This window comes from Suncus etruscus, chromosome 20 (genome assembly GCF_024139225.1).
Source record: "Suncus etruscus isolate mSunEtr1 chromosome 20, mSunEtr1.pri.cur, whole genome shotgun sequence".
NCBI classification, from domain to species: domain Eukaryota; kingdom Metazoa; phylum Chordata; class Mammalia; order Eulipotyphla; family Soricidae; genus Suncus; species Suncus etruscus.
The window spans coordinates 38,987,509-39,007,932 of record NC_064867.1 but is presented as its reverse complement, the minus strand read 5'-3'; the positions used below and the strand labels follow the sequence as shown (position 1 = coordinate 39,007,932).

The 20,424-nt window shown below is 40.5% G+C and overlaps 1 protein-coding gene across 3 annotated transcripts in view; it reads left to right on the top strand.

Moving 5' to 3' along the window:
• Positions 1 to 1,144: 1,144 nt before the first annotated feature.
• Positions 1,145 to 20,424, top strand: part of GRM7 (glutamate metabotropic receptor 7) — an 884,078-nt gene continuing 864,798 nt past the window's right edge. For all 3 annotated transcript variants that reach the window (XM_049766263.1, XM_049766266.1, XM_049766264.1), the window contains exon 1: positions 1,145 to 1,666. In XM_049766263.1, coding sequence (XP_049622220.1) covers positions 1,145 to 1,666 — 522 coding nt within the window. The remainder of the gene's footprint in view (positions 1,667 to 20,424) is intronic.

Here is a 20,424-nt window from a genome sequence, read left to right as displayed (position 1 = left end):
AGCAAATAGGTAGGAGTGAGCTTTGCACCTGTCAGCGCCAGAAGAAAAAAAAGTTCATTGGCTCTCCAGAGTTGCCTGCTGTGTGTGTGTGTGTGTGTGTGTGTGTGTGTGTGTGTGTGTGTGTGTGTGTGAGAGAGACAGAGAGACAGAGAGAGAGAGAGACAGAGAGACAGAGAGAGAGACAGAGACAGAGAGAGAGAGAGAGAGAGAGAGAGAGAGAGAGAGAGAGAGAGAGAGAGAGAGAGAGAGAGAGAGAGAGCACAAACCGAGTGAACCGCAGGATCTCCCCCGCAGACAAGCTCAAACTGGGGGGTACCCTCCCCAAGAGCCACTCAGGACCCTGGAGGCGTTTGCATTTCGACATTTCCACTCCTCCTTCTCAACTGGGTTCCTGCTGGCCAGCTTAGCTTGTTGGAAGTGTCAGAATCGAGATTATTTTTTTTTTAAGGATCCGCACATCCTGCGCCCCTGTGGCTTGGTCTCCACACCAGTGGGTCCCCCCAGGAACACCGATATCGGGGACTGGGGTCTCCCCGGCTTCTGTGTCCACCTGCCCCTGAGAGGATGACACCCTCGGGGACTCCTTGGTGAGGGTTTCCTGGGGGTGCAGTGCGCACAGCCAGACATCCCCTTTCCATCCCCGCCCCAGGGCGCGCGCGTGGGCACAGGGGCGCAGAAGCAGGGCTGGGCCTGGGGTCCAGGGGAAACCCGTTAGCCACCCCCTGTCGGGTCCAGATCCCAAAGGGGGGTTCGGAGAGTCCCTCTGGAGCCATCCCCCGCCTACTCTCAGCACCTCAGCACGCTGCAGCCCCTCCCTGCGTGATGATGCAAAGCGCGCGGGGTGGGGAACGGGCACGGCGGGCGCGGGCGCTGGCAGGCGGAGTGGGGAGGCGGCGGAGCCGGAGCCCGGCGACCATTTAAAGCGATAGCGGGGTGCCCGCTGCTCCCCAGTGCCAGGAGAGCCAGCCAGCCAGCTGCCCAGCCAGGCGCGCCCCAGCCTGGAGAGAAGAGCGCAGAGCGCATCCTTCAAGGGACCCCTCTCCATCCTGGCTGGCGTCCCCAAGGGAGATCCATCTCCCCCAAAATTTGCAGCTCTCCAGCCCCGGGGGCTCTGCTGGCGGTGGTCCCCCACCGTGGGAGCAGCATGGTCCAGCAGCGGGAGATGCTCCTGGGCGCCCCGACTTTAACCAAGTTCCCTTACTGCGTCTTGGAGATGTTGCTGTGCGCGCTGGCGGCCACGGCGCACGGCCAGGAGCTGTACGCCCCGCACTCTATCCGGATTGAGGGGGACGTCACTCTCGGGGGGCTGTTCCCCGTGCACGCCAAGGGTCCCAGCGGTGCGCCCTGCGGAGACATCAAGAGGGAGAACGGGATCCACAGGCTGGAGGCGATGCTGTACGCGCTGGACCAAATCAACAGCGATCCCAACCTGCTGCCTAACGTCACCCTGGGCGCGCGGATCTTGGACACTTGTTCCAGGGACACTTATGCGCTCGAACAGTCGCTCACTTTTGTGCAGGCGCTCATCCAGAAGGACACCTCCGACGTGCGCTGTACCAACGGGGAGCCACCGGTGTTTGTCAAACCCGAGAAAGTCGTGGGGGTGATTGGCGCTTCGGGGAGTTCGGTGTCCATCATGGTAGCCAACATCCTCAGGCTGTTCCAGGTAGGTGTGCATTTCCAGGGGGGAATGCACTTGGCTCAACCTCTGCGTCTTCAACCTGGAGAGATCCCTTGCACCCCATCCAACCCGATGCCTGCTTCTCTCTCTCTCTCTCTCTCTCTGCCTCCTGGTCCCTCTAACCCGTGCCCGCTCCCTCTAGCTTCCTCCCCGCTCCCCCTCTAAGTCTGCTCTTCACCAAGCCGCTCTAGAGGTGCCCAAACAGCTGGCACAGATGTGTGTGAGGGAGATGGATGGTCCGGAATAGGATCCCCAAAGTGTGGGGCTCTCCCTGGAGGGGCGCTGGACTTGGAGCTACCGGAGCTCGCCTAGGTACCAGCATCCCAGATCTCCAGCTAGAAAGCTGTCCAGGGGAAGGTGCAAAAGCAAAAAGATCAGAGGGGGTCTTTTTAGGGGGTTCTCCATGCAGATGCATCCTTGCCCCTGCTTGCGGCGGTATGCCCAGACCTGTAGCCCTCCCCAAACCGGGGATACCCCGGTTTGCAGTTCCCCCAGGTGCAGTATCTTGGGGGGTATCTGCACCAGCTAAAGGCTTTTGCCATGGGGCGCACCCCGATGATGAGCTCATCCCGACTGCCAACCCGACCTGCCTTCGATCGCTTCACTCCGCCCAGACGCTCCCGAAACCCCCCCAACGCAGCCCCCAATCTCAGCCTAGCTAGCTCAGGATCAGTGGTTCTCCTGAAGCAAGGCTTCCCCGGCGGGGTGTTTGGTTCTACCGCAGTGCTCCCTGTCTGCCCCGCATCTCTGCCTCTGCCTCTCCTGGGTCCTCTTTGCCTCTATTTCTCTCCCTTCTGTTCCTCTTGCTATTTCTTCTTTTGCGGGGACTTCTCCCTTTTTATCTGGCTTTCTCCTTTCCTCTCTACCCACCCTCAGCCTAAGTTTTGGGAATGATCTTCTTGTGATGCCCAGGTCTTCCCATGTCTGGGAGGTACCTAGACTCTATTCGTCTTCCCCCAACCTCATGAGTTGCTGCAGCCTCCTGTACCCTGTAGCTCCACGGTTTCAAGACCGTCCAGTTTCTTGTGCTTTCTTTCCCAAAGGCCAGTAGGTTTCTGGAAGGGACTTTGGGAAATGATAGCCCTCCTTTCCTGAGCCCGGGAGTATGGAGTTTATGCTCCCTCCAGGGTGAAAGGAGCTGTTGGGAGTTAAGACCGCAGCATGCTTGAAGTGGGATGCAGCCTCAAAGCACTCTGAGAGTGGCTTCGAACCCTGGGAACTCTGGAAGGCTTGGAGCAATCTTCACCCCAGTTACTGACCCTAGGAGAGTCATAGGTGAGAGAGTGATTATTTGGGATATTGTTGGTACTTGTCAGTACCCCCAGTACACCCTTCTTTCTTAGTCTAAACTAGGCAAATGAGGCTGGAGTGCAGGGGAGGTCAAACCTCCCACCAAAGGCCATCAGAGCCTTTTCTTGATCCCTAAAGATGCAAGATGCACTAGGGACTTTTACACTTTCAATTAATGCAACTGCCATTTCTCACCTTCACTGGAAGCTTCAGTACTGCAGACAGGCCTGTCTGAAAGAGCGAAATGGCAGGCAGAAGCCAGGGAAGGGATTCCCTAAACTCAAACTGTGTTTGCTGAACGATTCCAAAAGGAACTGAAACCATCTCTGGGGTGTAAGCTTGAACTGCTTGTCAGAAAGGAATAAACAGGGCCTGCTGGTCTTGAAATTTTTTTCCCCACTGGCAGGGCTGGGGACATCTGGAAGTGAAGGCTGGTGTCTTCAGGGAGGGTTGGGACCAGAACTGTTCAGAAGAGAACACTGTCATTTTCCTCTAATTTGCAAATTGGAGCTGTTTATGCTGGAATAAACATCAACAGGAAAGAGTTTTTGGTTTTCACCTGCATTTCTGAAGGATGAAGGAAATCCATTAACTTGGAGTTTAGACACCACAAACTGGATCTATGTATCAGTGTGGGCATCTTAAGTGAATGTGTCTGATCCCAGGTGGGGTGACAGAGACCTGTGCCTATATTCCTCTCCCCTTTTTGCACAGAATCTTAGAAGTTCCTGGCATTCAGGTTGTCCCCCAGATTTCCACCTTCCATGAGCTTGCACAGTGACTGGAGAAAATAGAAAGAACCGAAGAGGCAGTCAGTGTAGAGAGAGAAGAATGGCAGGCAAGCATCTTGGGACAGCAGAGTTCAGCCAATTAAGAATGTCCTATATATAAGAAACTCCTCTCACTGAATTCTTCCATCTTCAGAGATTTGATTTTTCTCTGCTCTCTGTGCTTGGCTCCTGCTACCATGCCCATCCTGTTCTATATCGTAAAAAAGTAAATATCTTTGCTTAATTGATGAGAATTTACTTGTGAGCTATGCTTCAAGTTGGGGGAAGGGTTACTTCATGGCCTCAATGGGTGGGGGTTTTCCAGACACTGGGGGGCAGAAGGGAGTAAGGAGATAAAAATAATATAATGGAGGTTACTATTCAAGCAGTGCTGGGAAGGAAGTTTTCATTTTCTTCTTGAAGATTAGGACCTAGCTATTCAATTGATAATAGTGCCTCTGGGATGTCAGTTTAACTGTTGGTTTGTCGGAGCATAGGGGGACTGCTGAGATCCCACTTGCCAAAAAAACACTGAGTCAGTTAGCAAGTGACTTGTCCCGAGACAGAATCTCACTGAGTGGCTCTCACACATCCCAAATTTGAGGCTCATTAAATTGAGTGTGAGGCCAGCGCTCTGCCACCTAGAATGAAGTCACTTCATCTGCCCTGCACTGCATTTTCAGCCTCCAAGAAGCCTGGAGGAGGAATTTCTGGAGATTTATTTTTTTGGAGCCCCTGCAAAATAATCCTCTATTTTCAAATCTAAAAAAGATGAGAGGAAAATGATTATTGACTTTGAGTAACATATTTAAAAATAATCGTAGTACGAAGGTAGCTTATAGCGGAGAATTTATCTAATACAGATGGTGTCCAGGGAATAAATCCACCCCCCCCCCAACCACTGCTTTATAGGCTATAAGTGAGATATATTATAGTGGAAAGTAACAGGAAGGTTTTTATTCAAGGCTTCTGTGTTATTGACTTGAGAGCAAACACTCTAAGATTATAAATTACTCTTGCTCCATCCTGCCTCTGAATGAACAATATTTCACGTGTAGTGACATGGCTGAAGCTGTAAGTTTTTAATGGAATGGCATCAGTTTTACTTTAGTTCCCTCGGATAAAAGAGAATATGGACAGGGAAAGCATGGTCAGCTTGACCCTTACTGTATCTTAAGAGAAATCTAAATTGAGGAAGCACATTTGTGACTGTGTTTGTTCCATCTGTTCAAGGAAGCTCCATTATAATCCTAAACTTTGAGGGCATCATTATATATATATATGCAAAAATGTGCAAATATACATATATATGCATCAATGCCCCCTCTGCCCTGTGATTGGCTGGAACTGGGCACTTGGGCTGATGGGCTAGCACTAGAGTGGGAATTCTCTCCAATAAGCCATTCTAACCTGCTCTGGGAAAATATTATAAATATAGGTGCCAGTGCCATTTGGAACAGTCTATAACAATCTCTGCCTCCACATTTGCTGTGCTTCAGGAAATTTACCTCCAGATGGTGAGTGGGCAATTTTTAAAGGGACATTTTTGAAAAGAGCAGAGAAGGAGGGAATCCAGATAGGCACATTCTATATCTGAAGTCCCTCCACGTGCGTTTTTATGTACACAGTTAGGAGTCTTCGTGCATTTCCCCTCCTAATAAAGAAGTGAAGTCATGGCCTTCTTTATTTTAACATCCAACCATTTAGAGCCATAAACTGCCAATGCTTTATTTTTTATCCTTATTGTTTATGTTCTGCATTCAACAGACACAAGCAAGATTAAGACAGTCTTGTTTAAATCCTTCCACCAAATAAGTCACTTATTATTCCTAGGTATCATTTTTCTCATCTGATAGGTTTTTTTTTTTAATATCTTAAGTGAACTTGGGAAAAACAAGCTTTTGTTAAAATCTTGGGATGATGTCACCCAGCTATTACTTGGGAGTCTGAATCAGTTGGGGGAACTTTTAAAGGATTTTTTTCCCTTAGACTATTGTCTTAGTTTTAGTCTAGTTAATGACCCATATTCAGACGCCCCCTTCACCCCTTAAGTTTTACTTGTGTGCTTACCAGTAACCAAGTCTGTGATGAGGAGAATGGCCTCCTAGGGGATCAGGACACCTAGACAGAGTAAGAGCATGCTCAGAGTTTTGTTCTTTGTCTTGGAAACAAACGGACTTTTATCTTCAAAAAACTGCAAAGTCATGACAGTTTGTCCCCCTTCAGGCCCTACTAAGCTTCACATGACTGGACTTCTGCCAAACTGACCATTGGTTAAGGTGGATCATCTACCTTTGACCCCACCTATCAGATTTTCTAAAAGATGTCCTGTCAAAAAAGGACGAAACTAACTCTTCTCACTGGAACTCATGAACTAGATGGGTAGAGAGGCCCAGAACACTTAGGGACCTCTGAATAAGAAGAGACTTTCTATGGATTAAAGACTGTGAGGGACAACATCGAGCTCTCCTGATTATAGTCCACTCTCATATCCAACTGCCTGAATGAACTCTTTTCCAGTAATTTTTCCAGTAATTTTTTTGAAGATTTCTTTCAACTCAACTCAACTCAATTCAACTCAACTCAGTTCAACTTTCCTTCCTCTCCTAATATCCTCTCCCCTTTTCTGTTTTATTTCTTCTCACCTCATCTCCTTTTCCCTCCCCCTGTCACCACCTCTCTCCTCCTCAGCCCTGCTCTCCTCTCTCCTCCTTTCTCACCCTCTCTTCCCTTCACCCTCCTCTTCTTTTTCTCCCCTCATTTCTACTCCTCATCCAGTTTCTCCCCTCCACAGCACTGTGCTCCTTCCTCTCCCTTCATCTGCCATCTTCTCCCCTCCCTTCTCTCTCATCTCCTCCCCAATCCTCCGCCACTTTCTTCTCCTCTTCTCTCTTCTCACCCCTTCTCCTCTCTCTCATCTCCATGTCAGTGTAAGGTTCCATAGGTTCCATTTTGGATTTTTTGCCCTTTTATTAAAGATTAGTTGAATGTATGCCTGGGGAACATTCTCTGAATACTCAAGTCTTTAAAAAGTCCTACTAATCTTTACTTCTCCTTAATATCTAGCCCTCACTCCTTTGGAATACTCAGTGCTCTAGCCTTCTCTCACCTCTTCTTGGAAGGGATCTTAGCATTCACTTTCACCATCATGCCTTCCTATCTTCTTGTAGCTGAAAGAGAGCAAGATAATTTCTAATGTAAACTGCAGTCTCTAGAACTTCTCTGTGGAAGCTTCAGAACTGTACTTGCTTCATTTCATTAAAGCTATTCTTGGTTGATGTCCCCAGGGTTCAGAGGCATTTTCATGGCATTAGAGACTACAAAGTACATTAAACTCCTGGTTCACTACAGGCTGACTCTACTTCCAATCCCTTTTACTTTCAATCGTATGAAAAGACAGTCATGGGTACTTTCTCTACCAGCTAAAATGCATATATATGGTTGGTATGAACTCCACTGTTATTATTGTGCCTTTCTTTATTTGGCACTGTGTGTTTTGTGTACTTGATAACAATATAAAATCACAGATAAATATCTAAAGATTCTTATGCCAGCAACTTTAAAATTATGGCATTCACATGTTTAGCAAGTAGTCTATGTTCATTTTATTTACTACAAGATATATTGATCTATTGATCTAGTAGTAAATATATAATTTATCATTATTGAATTATTTAAAATAAAAATTGAATACTTATAAGAGTATATAAATCACATATCTTATATTACTAGAAGTTTATAATGGTGATTAAGGCCATAGTTTGAGCCACAACACCACATATTGGAAATACTTCATCTCTGCATAATGTCAATTATATTGGCACCTTTGACAAATCCTGCAGAGGTTGGTCACAGAGAATGAGACCATCGCACACATAAGGAGACAAATAAAACAGGACAGTCCAAGCTTTGGGGTTGCCTGAGCAGGCAGGAAATATCTCCAGAGTGGCTATTGATTCCACACAATCAAAACTCCCCTAAAGGGGCTCTCAACACCTAACTGACAAAATTAAAAACAGTTAGTTAACTACATCAATGTACCTGAAGTACGGAACTGGGGGTATGTCCCAAAGCCAATTAGTGGGCATCTAAAAGATCCTAAACCAGGGGTGGCGAACAAATTTGACACAAAGAGCCAGAATTTTAAACTGTGAGAGTCAGAGAGCCACACCACAAAGTGACCTGCCAAAACAGAAAAACACTCACACAAAAGCATCTAATTTTAACAATAATATATTAAACACACATTGCAGTTTGCCATTTTGAGTGAGGGTCAAAATCCTGTTCGCCACCCCTGTCCTAAAATGTTTGTATTAGTCTTTCGTGGGCCAATTTTACCTACCCTGTTATCTATTCTATACTTTGCTGGCTGTAGGTGTGCAAACTAACTTTATTCTCAATCTTAAATTATTTTCCTCAGAACAGTATTGCTAGAGCTTGGGCTTTCAGTTAGGACTTTTTTTTTTTTTTTGATATATTTTAAAATGAATTTTTATTGTGGTCAAAGTGAATTGCAGATATTTCACAATAATATTCAAGGTGCATAGAGGCAATATATCAAGGGCATTCCCACCACCAGTGATGTCCTCCCTCCACCCTGGTCCCCAGTATGCATCCCATATCTCCCTCCTTTACCCCCTAGAATACTAGTGTAACTGGTCCCCACTTGTAGAGCTTGTAGGACATTTTTCTTTTCTTAAAGCTTTTAGTTAATTTTCTGCTAGCTTTTAGTTAGGGGTGGTTACTTCTCAGGAAGTATAATTAGATTTTAGTTAGATTGTAAGGTTTTTAATCCTTCACATTACAATCTCCTTTTTTTTCCCATTCTAGACCTGATGAGGCCAAATTGCTATCAGCACCATGCAGCAAGCAGAAGCCAGAGAGCTGATGCTCCAAACTCTTAGAGTTTTAAGTGGCAGAGCCTTGGTTAAAACAGATTTGCCTGGCTGTACCTAGTTTAAGGTATAAGCTCTGTTGCCACAGAAGCACAGGCATACTTAAGTTAATGATAGGTCTATCTACTTGCAAACTGTAGGTATTTAAATACTTCATAGGTTCCATTGCTTAACTCTTTCTCTTGTCCGGAAACCAAACAAACAACAACTCAAGTATTTAAATTCTCAAGTCACATTAATTCTGTGGGTCTGTAGAACTGGGACACAGTGATCCTTACCTCCAGGGGAAACTGCATTTCTCCATAATTCAGCTGGAAATCCTGTACAAGGGCAATAAATAGTTGACTTTTCATTCAAATGAATGGGTAAAGATGCGTCTGCTTCTGCTGATTCAGTGCCCATCTTTATGGAGTATGATGAATCTTTCTCAACTTGATTTCATTCACTCTGCTCTTTCTAAAACCACAAGTGGCAAAATCCATCATTCAGATATATGTGCAAAGTAAGAGGACTGTATTAGTACAATTGCTGAAAGTCAAGTTGATAGATCACGGGAAATACATCCTAATAAAGGCAACATTAATATTTGTGTGGGCTGTGGAGTGAGGGGTATGAGCATTTGGTTTAATGGAATACTTTCCCTTTTGCTATAAAAAGGATGTAGCTTAATAATTTTATAATTGATCATTTGCAGACTTCTCGAGTTCTAAGTAGTTGGCTTTCCTTTATTCTGGACTACTGCTTTGATTTTGGAGAGAGTAAGAATTTGGATTCAATCTGGCAATGCTCAGGACTTATTTCAGAGGTTCTGTGCTTAGGGATCACTCTTGGTGGTGCTTGGGAACCATATGGAGTGCCAAGGATTGAACCCAGATCAACCATATGCATGGTAAATACCTTATCTGTTATACTGTCTGTCTAGCGTCTCTTTTATGCTTAATGGAAAGTGTCAATAAAGTTTCTTCAAGGGCTCTATCTGCTTTTCAGCATCTTTGTTAAGATGAAAAGACTTTTATGTGTTAATGTAATATTTAAACATTTCTGTTATATACTAGAACTGTCCTGTCTATATACTGTCTATATACTGTCCTGAAGTTTTTAGCATAGGCTCACACTATCAGAATTTTCATGACAGGGCAAGGATTGAACTAATTCTAGAGTTGGATAGATCTGCCTCTAAATTTATGTTTAGAAATTAATATAGGTCTGTCCTTGATCAAATAAATACCACATTCCCATCCACCCCCTTAACTTTGCATATATATTTTTGTTCTATTTCTGGGCCACACCCAACAGTGCTCAGGGGTTACTCTGTGCTCTGCACTCAAAAATTGCTCCTGGCAGGCTCAGGGAACCATATGGAATGCTGGGGATTGAAGCCAGGTCCATCTCAGGTCTGCCGAGTGTAAGGCAAATGTCTTGACGATGTGTTATCACTCTAGCACCAACCTCCTTAATTTTTAAATAATTATGGATCAATAACTACAAATATCATATACAGTAGTATTATGTTTCATATTATAAATGTATGTTTACATAAAGTATATAAATATAAAGATCATAAATAAATATGAATATAAGAATAGCACATGTGCATGGGAATATTTTTTTTTTTTTTTTAGTTTTTGGGTCACACCCGGCGGTGCTCAGGGGTTACTCCTGGCTGTCTGCTCAGAAATAGCTCCTGGCAGGCACGGGAGACCATATGGGACACCGGGATTCGAACCAACCACCTTTGGTCCTGGATCAGCTGCTTGCAAGGCAAACGCCTCTGTGCCATCTCTCCGGGCCCCTCCTGGGGATATTTTCGTCCTAAGCTTGGCTTATAACGAATGTTCGATGTACTTCAAATTCTTTTGTTAAAAAAGTTTTGGGGTCATACCAGGTGTTGATCAAAGTTTACTTCAGGTTTAGTGCTCTGGGAATGAAGCCAGAGTCTCCTGCATGGAAAGCACCTACTCAGCCAAGTGAAACATCTCTCTGGCCCTCTGTTTTCTTATTATGTTGTCACTATCATACTGCTTATATATATATATATATATATATATATATATATATATATATATATATATATACATATATATACATATATATGTCTCTGTTATTAAATTTGCTGCAAACTTAGCATAGTACACGATTGAGTCCAGTCTTCTATGTTCTCTTTTTAAGGAGAAGAAGAGGAAAAGAAATATCAGCCACACTGCTTTTCAGAGCTTCCATTGTCAGTAAATAAAGAAAATCATTAATTCTTGGTGTTGAGGCACCAGAAGAGCTAAGACTTGGGACTTTGATGTTAACCAGATCCAAGTCACAAATCTGTTATGATCCATTTTCTAGTCAAATCTTCTTTTTTTTTCTTTTTCTTTTTTGTTCTTTGGGCTACACCTGGTAGCACTCTGGAGATATTCCTGGCTCTGCACTCAGAAATAGCTCCTGGCAGACTTGAAGGATCATACTAAATGCCAGAGATCGAACCCAGGTCCATTCTGGGTCAGCTGCATGCAAGGCAAAACTCCTACCACTGTGCTATCATTCTGGCTCCAAGAAGAGGCTTCTTAAGGAAGTTACTTTTAATACTAATTCTTGTGTATTTTTATTCTGAGAAATATTTATTAAGTCTCTTTCAGACTTTGTACATGGTAGAATAAAATAAACAACCCACCTTATGCATATATTCTTCAATACTTGGGAGCAGATGGATGTTATAAATCTATTCTCTAGGGACTGGATCTGTGGCACTAGTGGTAGGGTGTTTGCCTTGCATGAGCTAACCTAGGACAGACTGTGGTTTGATCCCCATCATCTCATCTCATATGGTCCCCCAAGCCAGGAGCAATTTCTGAGTGCAGAGCCAGGAGTAATCCCTGAGCATCACCAAATGTGGTCCAAAAAGCAAAAAAAAAAAAAAATAATCCATTCTCTAGATTGAATGTTTAAAATCAGTGATCACTGGGAGAAGAAGCAGAATGTGGGGCTCAAATACTCAAATACTGAGTAGTGTTGAACTGACGGGGTGTCCAACTGGATCTAATTTGAAATCGGACAGTCAGAATGGATTTCACAAGGTAACATTTGAACAAAGAATTGAATGATCTAGCTTAGATATAGAGGTTCATACCAGGCCCTGGGAACAGGAATAATCAACAGCCAAAAATACTAAGGTAAAACTGTTTCTGGAATAGAGGAAAACACTTGAGGAGACCTAGTGGCTATTGCTAGAGAAAGAAGGGACCCCAAGTGGGTCTTAGAGGTATGAGGTAGTGGGCTGAGAAGGGCTTGGAGGCCATTGTTTGCTGAGGCCAAGTGACCTGGTGTAAGATTGTGACAGATGTGGAATTGATTAGCGGAAGTGAAAACAATCAGTAGGAATTACATGATGGCTGTTGTCTATCAGGTCCATGCTTGTGGCAGCCAATGTCCCAAGAAGTCATCCCAAGAAGCAAGATAGGGGCAGATATTCTGAGAGGAAAAGGAGAGAATATGTAAAAAAAAAATGCAGGATTTGAGCAACTAGAAAGTTGGGGAACCTGTCCTCTGAAATAGGAGACTGAGGGGTTGAAGAGATTTGCAAGTGGAATGGCTGGAGATGTGTTCCCAGCCCCCCAATAGAGACTCAAAGCACAGAGGAGAGATACAAGTCTTCAAGTCTGAAGGAAGATCTGGACTAAACACTATTTTAATCAGATGGAGAAATTTAAAAGAGTATATGGAAGTCAATTTTGATGATGAAATGAGGCTATCTCTACATTGCAGATCATTTAATAGCTTTTTGCTATAATGTTTTGAAATTAAAATGATCCCACCATTTGCTTTTTTAATGGTATCACTGCCAAAAATGGTTCCACAATTATTTTAGTAATATTTGTGACAGTTACTTAAGTCAAAACACCTCAACTCCATTTAAATAAACATTTATGTCTACTCTCTTATGTTTTGATATTGTATTTATGATTATATATTTAAAACTTTACTTTAGATGTGATAGTATTGCTATTTAAGCATAATAATTCTGAGTTGTCTTGTTCCATGAAGATAAACATAATTTTCCCCCTTGAAGAGAATATGGAAGTGCCAAACATCACATAGTAAAAAAAAATCCATGTATAAATTTTACTTCCCAAAACCTTAATTGCCTGATTGTACCACTATCATAGTAGATTATCAAATATATATGTTATTTGTACTATGTATTGCATTCTGACAATAAAGTTAGAGAAAAATAGTAGTTATGAATTAATTTATGAAAGAGAGAATATACATTTAAATTACCAGATTATCCAAACATTTGATTAGTATCATCTGTTTTAATAATGAAATAATCTTGTTCATCTACCTGTATCCATGTTGTCATATGTTTATTGCTGCTTCTAATATATATATATATAAATGTCTATATAATATATATATATATATATATACAAATTATAACTCATAGGTTGACAGTTTGAATGTAAAGTTAATGAGTTACTTTGGTATTGAAAGAAGAATAAAGTGCTTGTCTAACAATAATATGAATATCTACTTGGAACAATTTCATCAATAATTTTGCATGATGCATTCCCTTTGCAATTCCAATGTGGCAAATTGCTGAGGAAACTTTTCTCCCTAGTTTTGATCTTCGTTCAGACACTTGCATATCCTAAAAGAGCCTTTGTCATTGAACCAAAGATGCTTTGTTTTATAAGGTGTCAGAGATGCTTTATCCCTGAGCCACATTTTTGCCCCTCAAAAATTATCTTTCTCATTCATGAGTTTACTAGATGTTGGTCTAAGCATAAACTTATACTAAAAATTCATGACCACATTGTCTGTACACAGCTATAATTTCCACACTATCATTATGTAAGCTATATTTTAATTGCAATTAGAACAAATTTGATATCAACACACATCCATTCCTAGTGTTCAGGAGAAAGCAGCATGTAGTAAATTTTATCAAAATAGAACATCTGAAGAAGAGAACAGAGGGTAATTGTGTGATTCTGTATTCTCTATAATTAAGTTCAGTGGAGTTGGCATAATAGAATTAGACTAAAAAATACACTGAGGCATGCTGGCTCCTAACCTCCTAACACCATTTTCACATCAGAGAATCCTTATACAGTTCTTTTCAACACAAAAAAATGAATTTGAGACGTAAGAAGGTGAAACTAGAAAGGTGCTTGGAAATGAAATATGACATTTGGATTTACGAGGTGGGAAAATCTACCCATACACATAGACCAACTGGATTAACTTTCTCTAGTATAAAATGTCAAATCTTTGGTCCTATGTTCTTTATTACTGAATGGAATAATTTGTTGAGAAGTTTCTCACAAGGGATTCTATTTTCTGTGTGTGTGTGTGTGTGTGTGTGTGTGTGTGTGTGTGTGTGTGTGTGTATGTTTTGAGGAAACTGTTAACTGGAAGAATGAATATCATATCCAGAATCATTTAGTTTCTTTTCGCGTTTGGTGTTTAGGGGTCACTTTTGGCATTGCTTGGATTAGCAAAATGGTGTCTGCTATATGGAAGTCAAATGACTTAACCCCTGAAATAGATCTCTATACAAATATATCTTTTGCTCCCAAGTATATTGTTTGTTGATGCTCAAGAGCTATCACTCTTCAGGCACATAGTTCTTGAATTTACGTTTGGAGTACAAAATGGGACTTGAGGGACAAAGTAATTGTGCATGTGTTTTAGTTTATTTTTCTTAATGCTCTTTGGCTGAAAGTTCAAAATTAAGGTGTCAGCAAGGGGATTTTTTTTTTGAGAATTCTGTTTATGGGTGATTGTCTTCTTATTTTAAATTTACCTTGTCCTCTTTACTTGTACCTTTTTCTCATAAAAATGTAGTAAAAAACTATCTGAAAAAAAGACCTTGGGGTGTGTAAAAGAGTTAGTATGGAGCCTGTAGCTTTTCCCGTGGCAGAGAAACCTTGTATCTCTTAAGCCAAGGTAATTCATGTTCTAATTTCCCCAATACTTACTGTGCCTATGCAAAAAAGAAAAATAAACACAACCCCTTTCTAAGAAAAAAAATGAGTTATAGGGATTGGATTCTTTTATCTTTAGGATGTATAATACATTATTATAACAATGGTAAGGGCATGAACACTGGACATAGTCCAAATTTCTTTTTTCCTATTGCTGGCCATGTGAGCAATGGAGAATTTAACTCTTTATTTGGGCCTCAAGATACCTGTCTGTGACATGATGTTTTAGCACTTGATGCTCTAGTTTAAATAAGGACTTTTTTAAAGGATACCTTTCCAATAATTTAGTATCAAGCCTTGCCTTCACCTATGAGACTGAGTAAAATATTTACACTACAGAAGGCAAATCCAGAAAAGAACAAAATACTTAATTTCATATTTTAGTGTTGAGGAACAGGTCAGCTAGACATGATTGGAACTTACTTCTCTCATGAATTGACACTGGCCACTTTGTTTTCTTTCTTAATTTGCACCCAGAGAATGGACCTATGGCCCAATAGCCTAACCCTGAAAAACAACTGAATACATACTTACAAGGAATTTATTGCCTTGTGTGTCAAATGACAAGGGCTTGGTAAATTGTAATGTTGCTAAGCAGTGGAGCCAACCTGAGTCTCTTCTGACTAAAATTGTTCAAAACAATTTGGACCAACAATTGTAAGGACCAAAAGCTTAGAAAAGAGGCTCTTCTTTCTCCCTCTCTCCTTTCCTCCCTCCCTCCCTCCCTCCCTCCCTCCCTCCCTCCCTCCCTTCCTTCCTTCCTTTCTTCCATCCTCCCTTCTTCCCTCCATCCCTTCCTCCCATCCTTCCTCCCTCCTTCCCTACTTCCCTCCCTTCCTCCCTCCCTTCCTTTCTTCCTTCCTCCCTTCCTTCTTTCCTTCATATTTGGGTCACAATCAGCAGTTTTCAGAGCTTAATTCTAGCTCTGTTCTAAGAATCACTTGTACTGGGGTTCAGGGAAACCATATAGGATGCTGAGGATTGAAATCGAATTGGCTGCATGAAATGCAATCTCCCTACCCACTATACAATCTATATGACTATAGAAAGAACATTTTATTTTCATAATAAGTCAGAGGAACCATCCCTTCAACCTTTTTCTAAATCAATTCATCTGCCTCTTACTTTCCCCTTCAGCATCGCTATCCTTACATTCTGTCTTATCTTGGCCTTTCCAAATTCTGACATTTTGCATATGACTCATTTACTTATCTATTTAATGTTAATTTATTAAAGGTCAAGAATAGGGTTTACTCATCCTGATATACAGTTTCTCTAATCTATGATTTTATGTCTATTGGACATCTGCTAAAAGTTTGTGTTTTTTTTTTGAATTGGCTTCATCCTCAACTGAACATTATATGAATAATGCTTTATACAAAAAGGAAGCTAGTTTATAGCTTTAAATATAGGGTTATTTTAGTCATTATGGTTACATAATAGGATATTCTTATTTGTTTAGGTTAAATAGTTCACAGTATCTTTATTTTTACTTATAATGATATAGTTCACATTTTCCAAGCAAGCTATGATGATGTACCAGCATATGTTAGCTCATTGATCATGTATTTTTGGATTTGCTCTTTAAAATGACATTATTTAACTCTATTTGATATGAACCTAGGTAGGAAGGTGTATTGTAGAGTTAAAAAATTTTTGGAGCCACAGATCGATCTATCTATCTATTTATCTATCTATCTATCATCTATCTATCTATCTATCTATCTATCTATCATTTATTTATCTATCTCTATCTATCTATCTATCTATCTATCATCTAGCTGTCATCTATCATCATTATCTATCGAGTGAGCACAAGAGTTAAGCCTTGCTGACATTCAGGTAATCTTAGTTTGACTTCAGGCACCACATAGTTTCCCTGAGCATTCTAGGAGTGACTTATATAATGTTATGTGTTAATTCCATAAGATCATTTATTAAAATACATATAAGAGTAGATTTGTATAGACTTTCCTATAAAGGATGTCATAAAGCCCCAAAGAGTAAAGACTCAGGAGCATCATATTTATTTATTTATTTATTTATTTATTTATTTGATATTTGGGCCACACCCAGTGACATTTAGGGGTTACTCCTGGCTATGTGCTCAGAATGCACTCCTGGCTTGGTGTACTATATGGGATGCTGGGAGTTTGAACCATGCAAAGCAAACACTCTGCCGTTGCATGACCACTCCAGCTCCGAGCATCATATTTTTGGTCGCTGTACTGTTCTAATCAGGCTCCTTAGTTATTGAAATCACTAGCTCAGGAACTGCATACAAAGTACAAAGACCATTCAGGAAATACCAACTGAGACTTTTGTTGGCATTCTGTGCATCAATGATGAAATGCATGAAGCCTAACCTGCCAAAGGGGAGATTCACTGGCCCAAGAAAGTGTGATGGAGTTTGACTGGCTTAGTTCATTTAATCCCTTGAGTAAGGTAAGTAGTGATGCTCTTTAACCGTGAGCTCCAAAGATAGTTATTGATTTTCCCAAGTCCTAAATTAGTGACATATGGAGAATGTTAGGCAAAGTGACACAGAGTCCATGCTGTTGACCATTTTTAGAGAATGGAATAAAAGTTTCTCAGCAAACAAACAAAAAGTTTGTTAGCAAAGGCTTCTTGGAAGATTGGCCTTGTAGTGTAGATGATAGAATAATGACTAGATATGCAACACAGTTTTTTGTTTGTTTGTTTTGGGACTACACCCAGTGATGCTCAGGGGTTACTCCTGGTTATGTGCTCACAGAAATCGCTCCTGGCTTGGGGGACCATAAGGGATGCCAGGATTAGAACCACCATCTGTTCTGGATTGGCTGAGTGCAATGCAAATGTCTTTCCACAATGCTATCACTCTGGCCCCAAGTTTGTATTTCTATGATAGGCTTAGATTTCCCAGGAACTAGTACTCCCAATACATCTACCCTAAACAAGTTTGACTACACCAGTCTAGAAAACCATTGTGATAACTGGATTGTAGGATTCTAGAAACCCAATTTTAAGATTCAAATCATTAGTTTGGCAGGACTATGAAAAAGAGAGTCATTTATTTTTCACATAGACACCAAGTATGAAGATTTTTCCTTCTATGTGAATCCAGCTGCTTAGAAGTCTTAGAACAGCCTAGCTTCTCTGTCATCCAGCTTTTGCATCATCACTTTGATACACATTGTTGCATGGCAATAGCTAAACTTCTAGTAGTGTTTCAGCCACAGGAAAAGAAATAGAGAAAGAGAACATAAGAGACTGAGAAAGAGAAAGGAGGAAGGGAGTAGACAGAAAAGGAATACATGAGAATAAAGGAAGTAAAGAGAGGGGAAAAAGAAAAGAAGAAAGGAAGGAAGGAAGGAAGGAAGGAAGGAAGGAAGGAAGGAAGGAAGGAAGGAAGGAAGGAAGGAAGGAAGGGAGGGAGGGAGGGAGGGAGGGAGGGAGAGAGAGAGAGAAAGAAAGAGAGAAAGAGAGAAAGAAAGAGAGAAAGAAAGAAAGAAAGAAAGAAAGAAAGAAAGAAAGAAAGAAAGAAAGAAAGAAAGAAAGAAAGAAAGAAAGAAAGAAAGAAAGAAAGAAAGAAAGAAAGAAAGAAAGAAAGAAAGAAAGAAAAAAAGAAAAAAAGAAAGAAAGAAAGAAAGAAAAAGAAAAGAAAGAAAGAAAGAAAGAAAGAAAGAAAGAAAGAAAGAAAGAAAGAAAGAAAGAAAGAAAGAGAGAAAGAAAGAAAGAAAGAAAGAAAGAAAGAAAGGAGGGGGAGAAATGGAAATGAAAAGAAAGAAAGCAAGAAGGAAGAAAAAAGGTAAATAGGTTGGAAGAAGGAAAGAAAATAAGCAAGGAAGAGGAAGAAACAAAGGAAAGAAAAGTAAAGGAATGAACAGTTAGAAAAAGTGAGAGAAGGAATGAATGTAGGGATGAAGGAAAGTATAGAAGAAATGTAGTGAAGGAAGGAAAAGGAGGGAAATAATCTGTCAAAAAGTTTTAGCAGATTTTTCACTTTGATTTCTTTAGCAAATTTTCACTTTGATTTCTTTAGTTTGATTTCACAGTCACCCTAACCTTCAGGTTTTCTTGATGTCCTAAACTACAGAGGTATCACAAGCTAAACAACGAGATTACTTATTGTTTATGCATCAAGCAACAACTACAATGATTTCCTGCTCATTGTCCCAGGCAACTATCCCCCAGTTCTGTTTCATGTATTTTTCTTTAAAGAATGATGGAGAAACTTTGCGTATCTGTAAATAGCCCTACGGAAGGGTACACTTATATAATTATAACAACCCCCCTAGGGAGATGGTTCTGAAAATTCTGAAAAATCTTCAAGGTTGAGGACATTTTGATCCTAATTTAGAAACTTAAGATAAGCAGTTGATGATCCTGGAATGACATGCTCTCTCTGCAGATGTTTTGTCAGGCTTCAGAGAAGTCTGGAACAAGTGGACGGAGAAGTTTTACAGAGAGTTTTTAAGTGATGGAGATTTCTTCTCAATAAGACCTATTTAGAAACAAAACAGGCATTTCCTGTCTGCATTTTTTGTTTCTTTTTCTGAATAGTTTTATGAATTTTCTTTACCAAAGTTCTTTTGAACACATTTCCTGTGTATCATCCTCTCATTTGTCCTGTCTGCATTCTTTATTATTAAGCATTCTTTAGAATGTCACCTCACTTTTTGTAAAAAAAAAGAAAACAAAACAAAACACAAACAAAAAAAAATCCCCCCAAACACAAAAAACAAAACATTTCCCTGGCCTCTGGTTCCTCTTCTGATTTCATCTCAAATCACAAAAGAATATCTGATAGTACTTCTTATTAAGCTTGAAGAACTTCCCTTTGTGGTTAATCAAAATTATTATATGATGTTTCTCTGAGTAAAAACAAAATAAGAATATAAGGACTGGGCTAAATCTTGGATTTACTTCCAATTTTTCATTTGTGTTGGTAGTGCAACTGAAGAATAAAAGTGGACTAGTCAATACTGAATTAAAAGGTATAAAATAAAATAGTTTATAGGAATAAAAGCGAAATAGGTAAGCTTTAAACTCAAATCTCCATGGTGAGGCATATAAAAATTATCTCTCACTCAGTAGTTCTGTGTGGACTTGTCTTCTCAGAAGTCACTACTCTGATTTTTGATCGAGGCATTGACCAAACATTGGTTTTAATGTTTGCCTCCAAAGGAAAATGGGAGAGGAAATGTAACTTCAAGCATCAACTTATGACCCAACTAGTATGAACTGTTTAGATAATTTTGGCCACATTTTGTGAAAAAGAACCCAGTGCAATTGGAGATGGGAAACATATTCTTACTTTGGTTCTAGCAATGCCTCCATCCTGGAGGAGTGAGTTTCTTAGTCAACAGCTGGTATTTCTGCTAATGTTAGTGGTTATCCAAAGACAATGGACAAAACATAATAAAGAATGCTGCCTTTTTTGTATATATGGTTTTGTATAACTTTTATATGTGGATATATGTATATATAAACTGACAGGTAAATATATTTAAACTAAGAGTTATTTAAGTAGCAGGTACATTAGAGTAGTGTTTTTTCTATGAACTGTAGAAAAAAAGTATTTGTTCCTTTTTTGCTTGTTTCTTGTTTAGGACAATTATTGTTTCTCTTTATTCCAGTTCCTCACCACCTAAATGTCAGATGTAAACTGAAAAAGATTATTTTTGAATAGCCAATGCTTTGTCAAATAATAAACTACTCCAACCCAGACAAGTTTACTGTGTGAATTTTATCAATTTTTTGGTGTGAATGTTGAAAGAAAACCTAGATTAATAAAGGTTGATTTGCTGATTTTTCTTTTATATAAG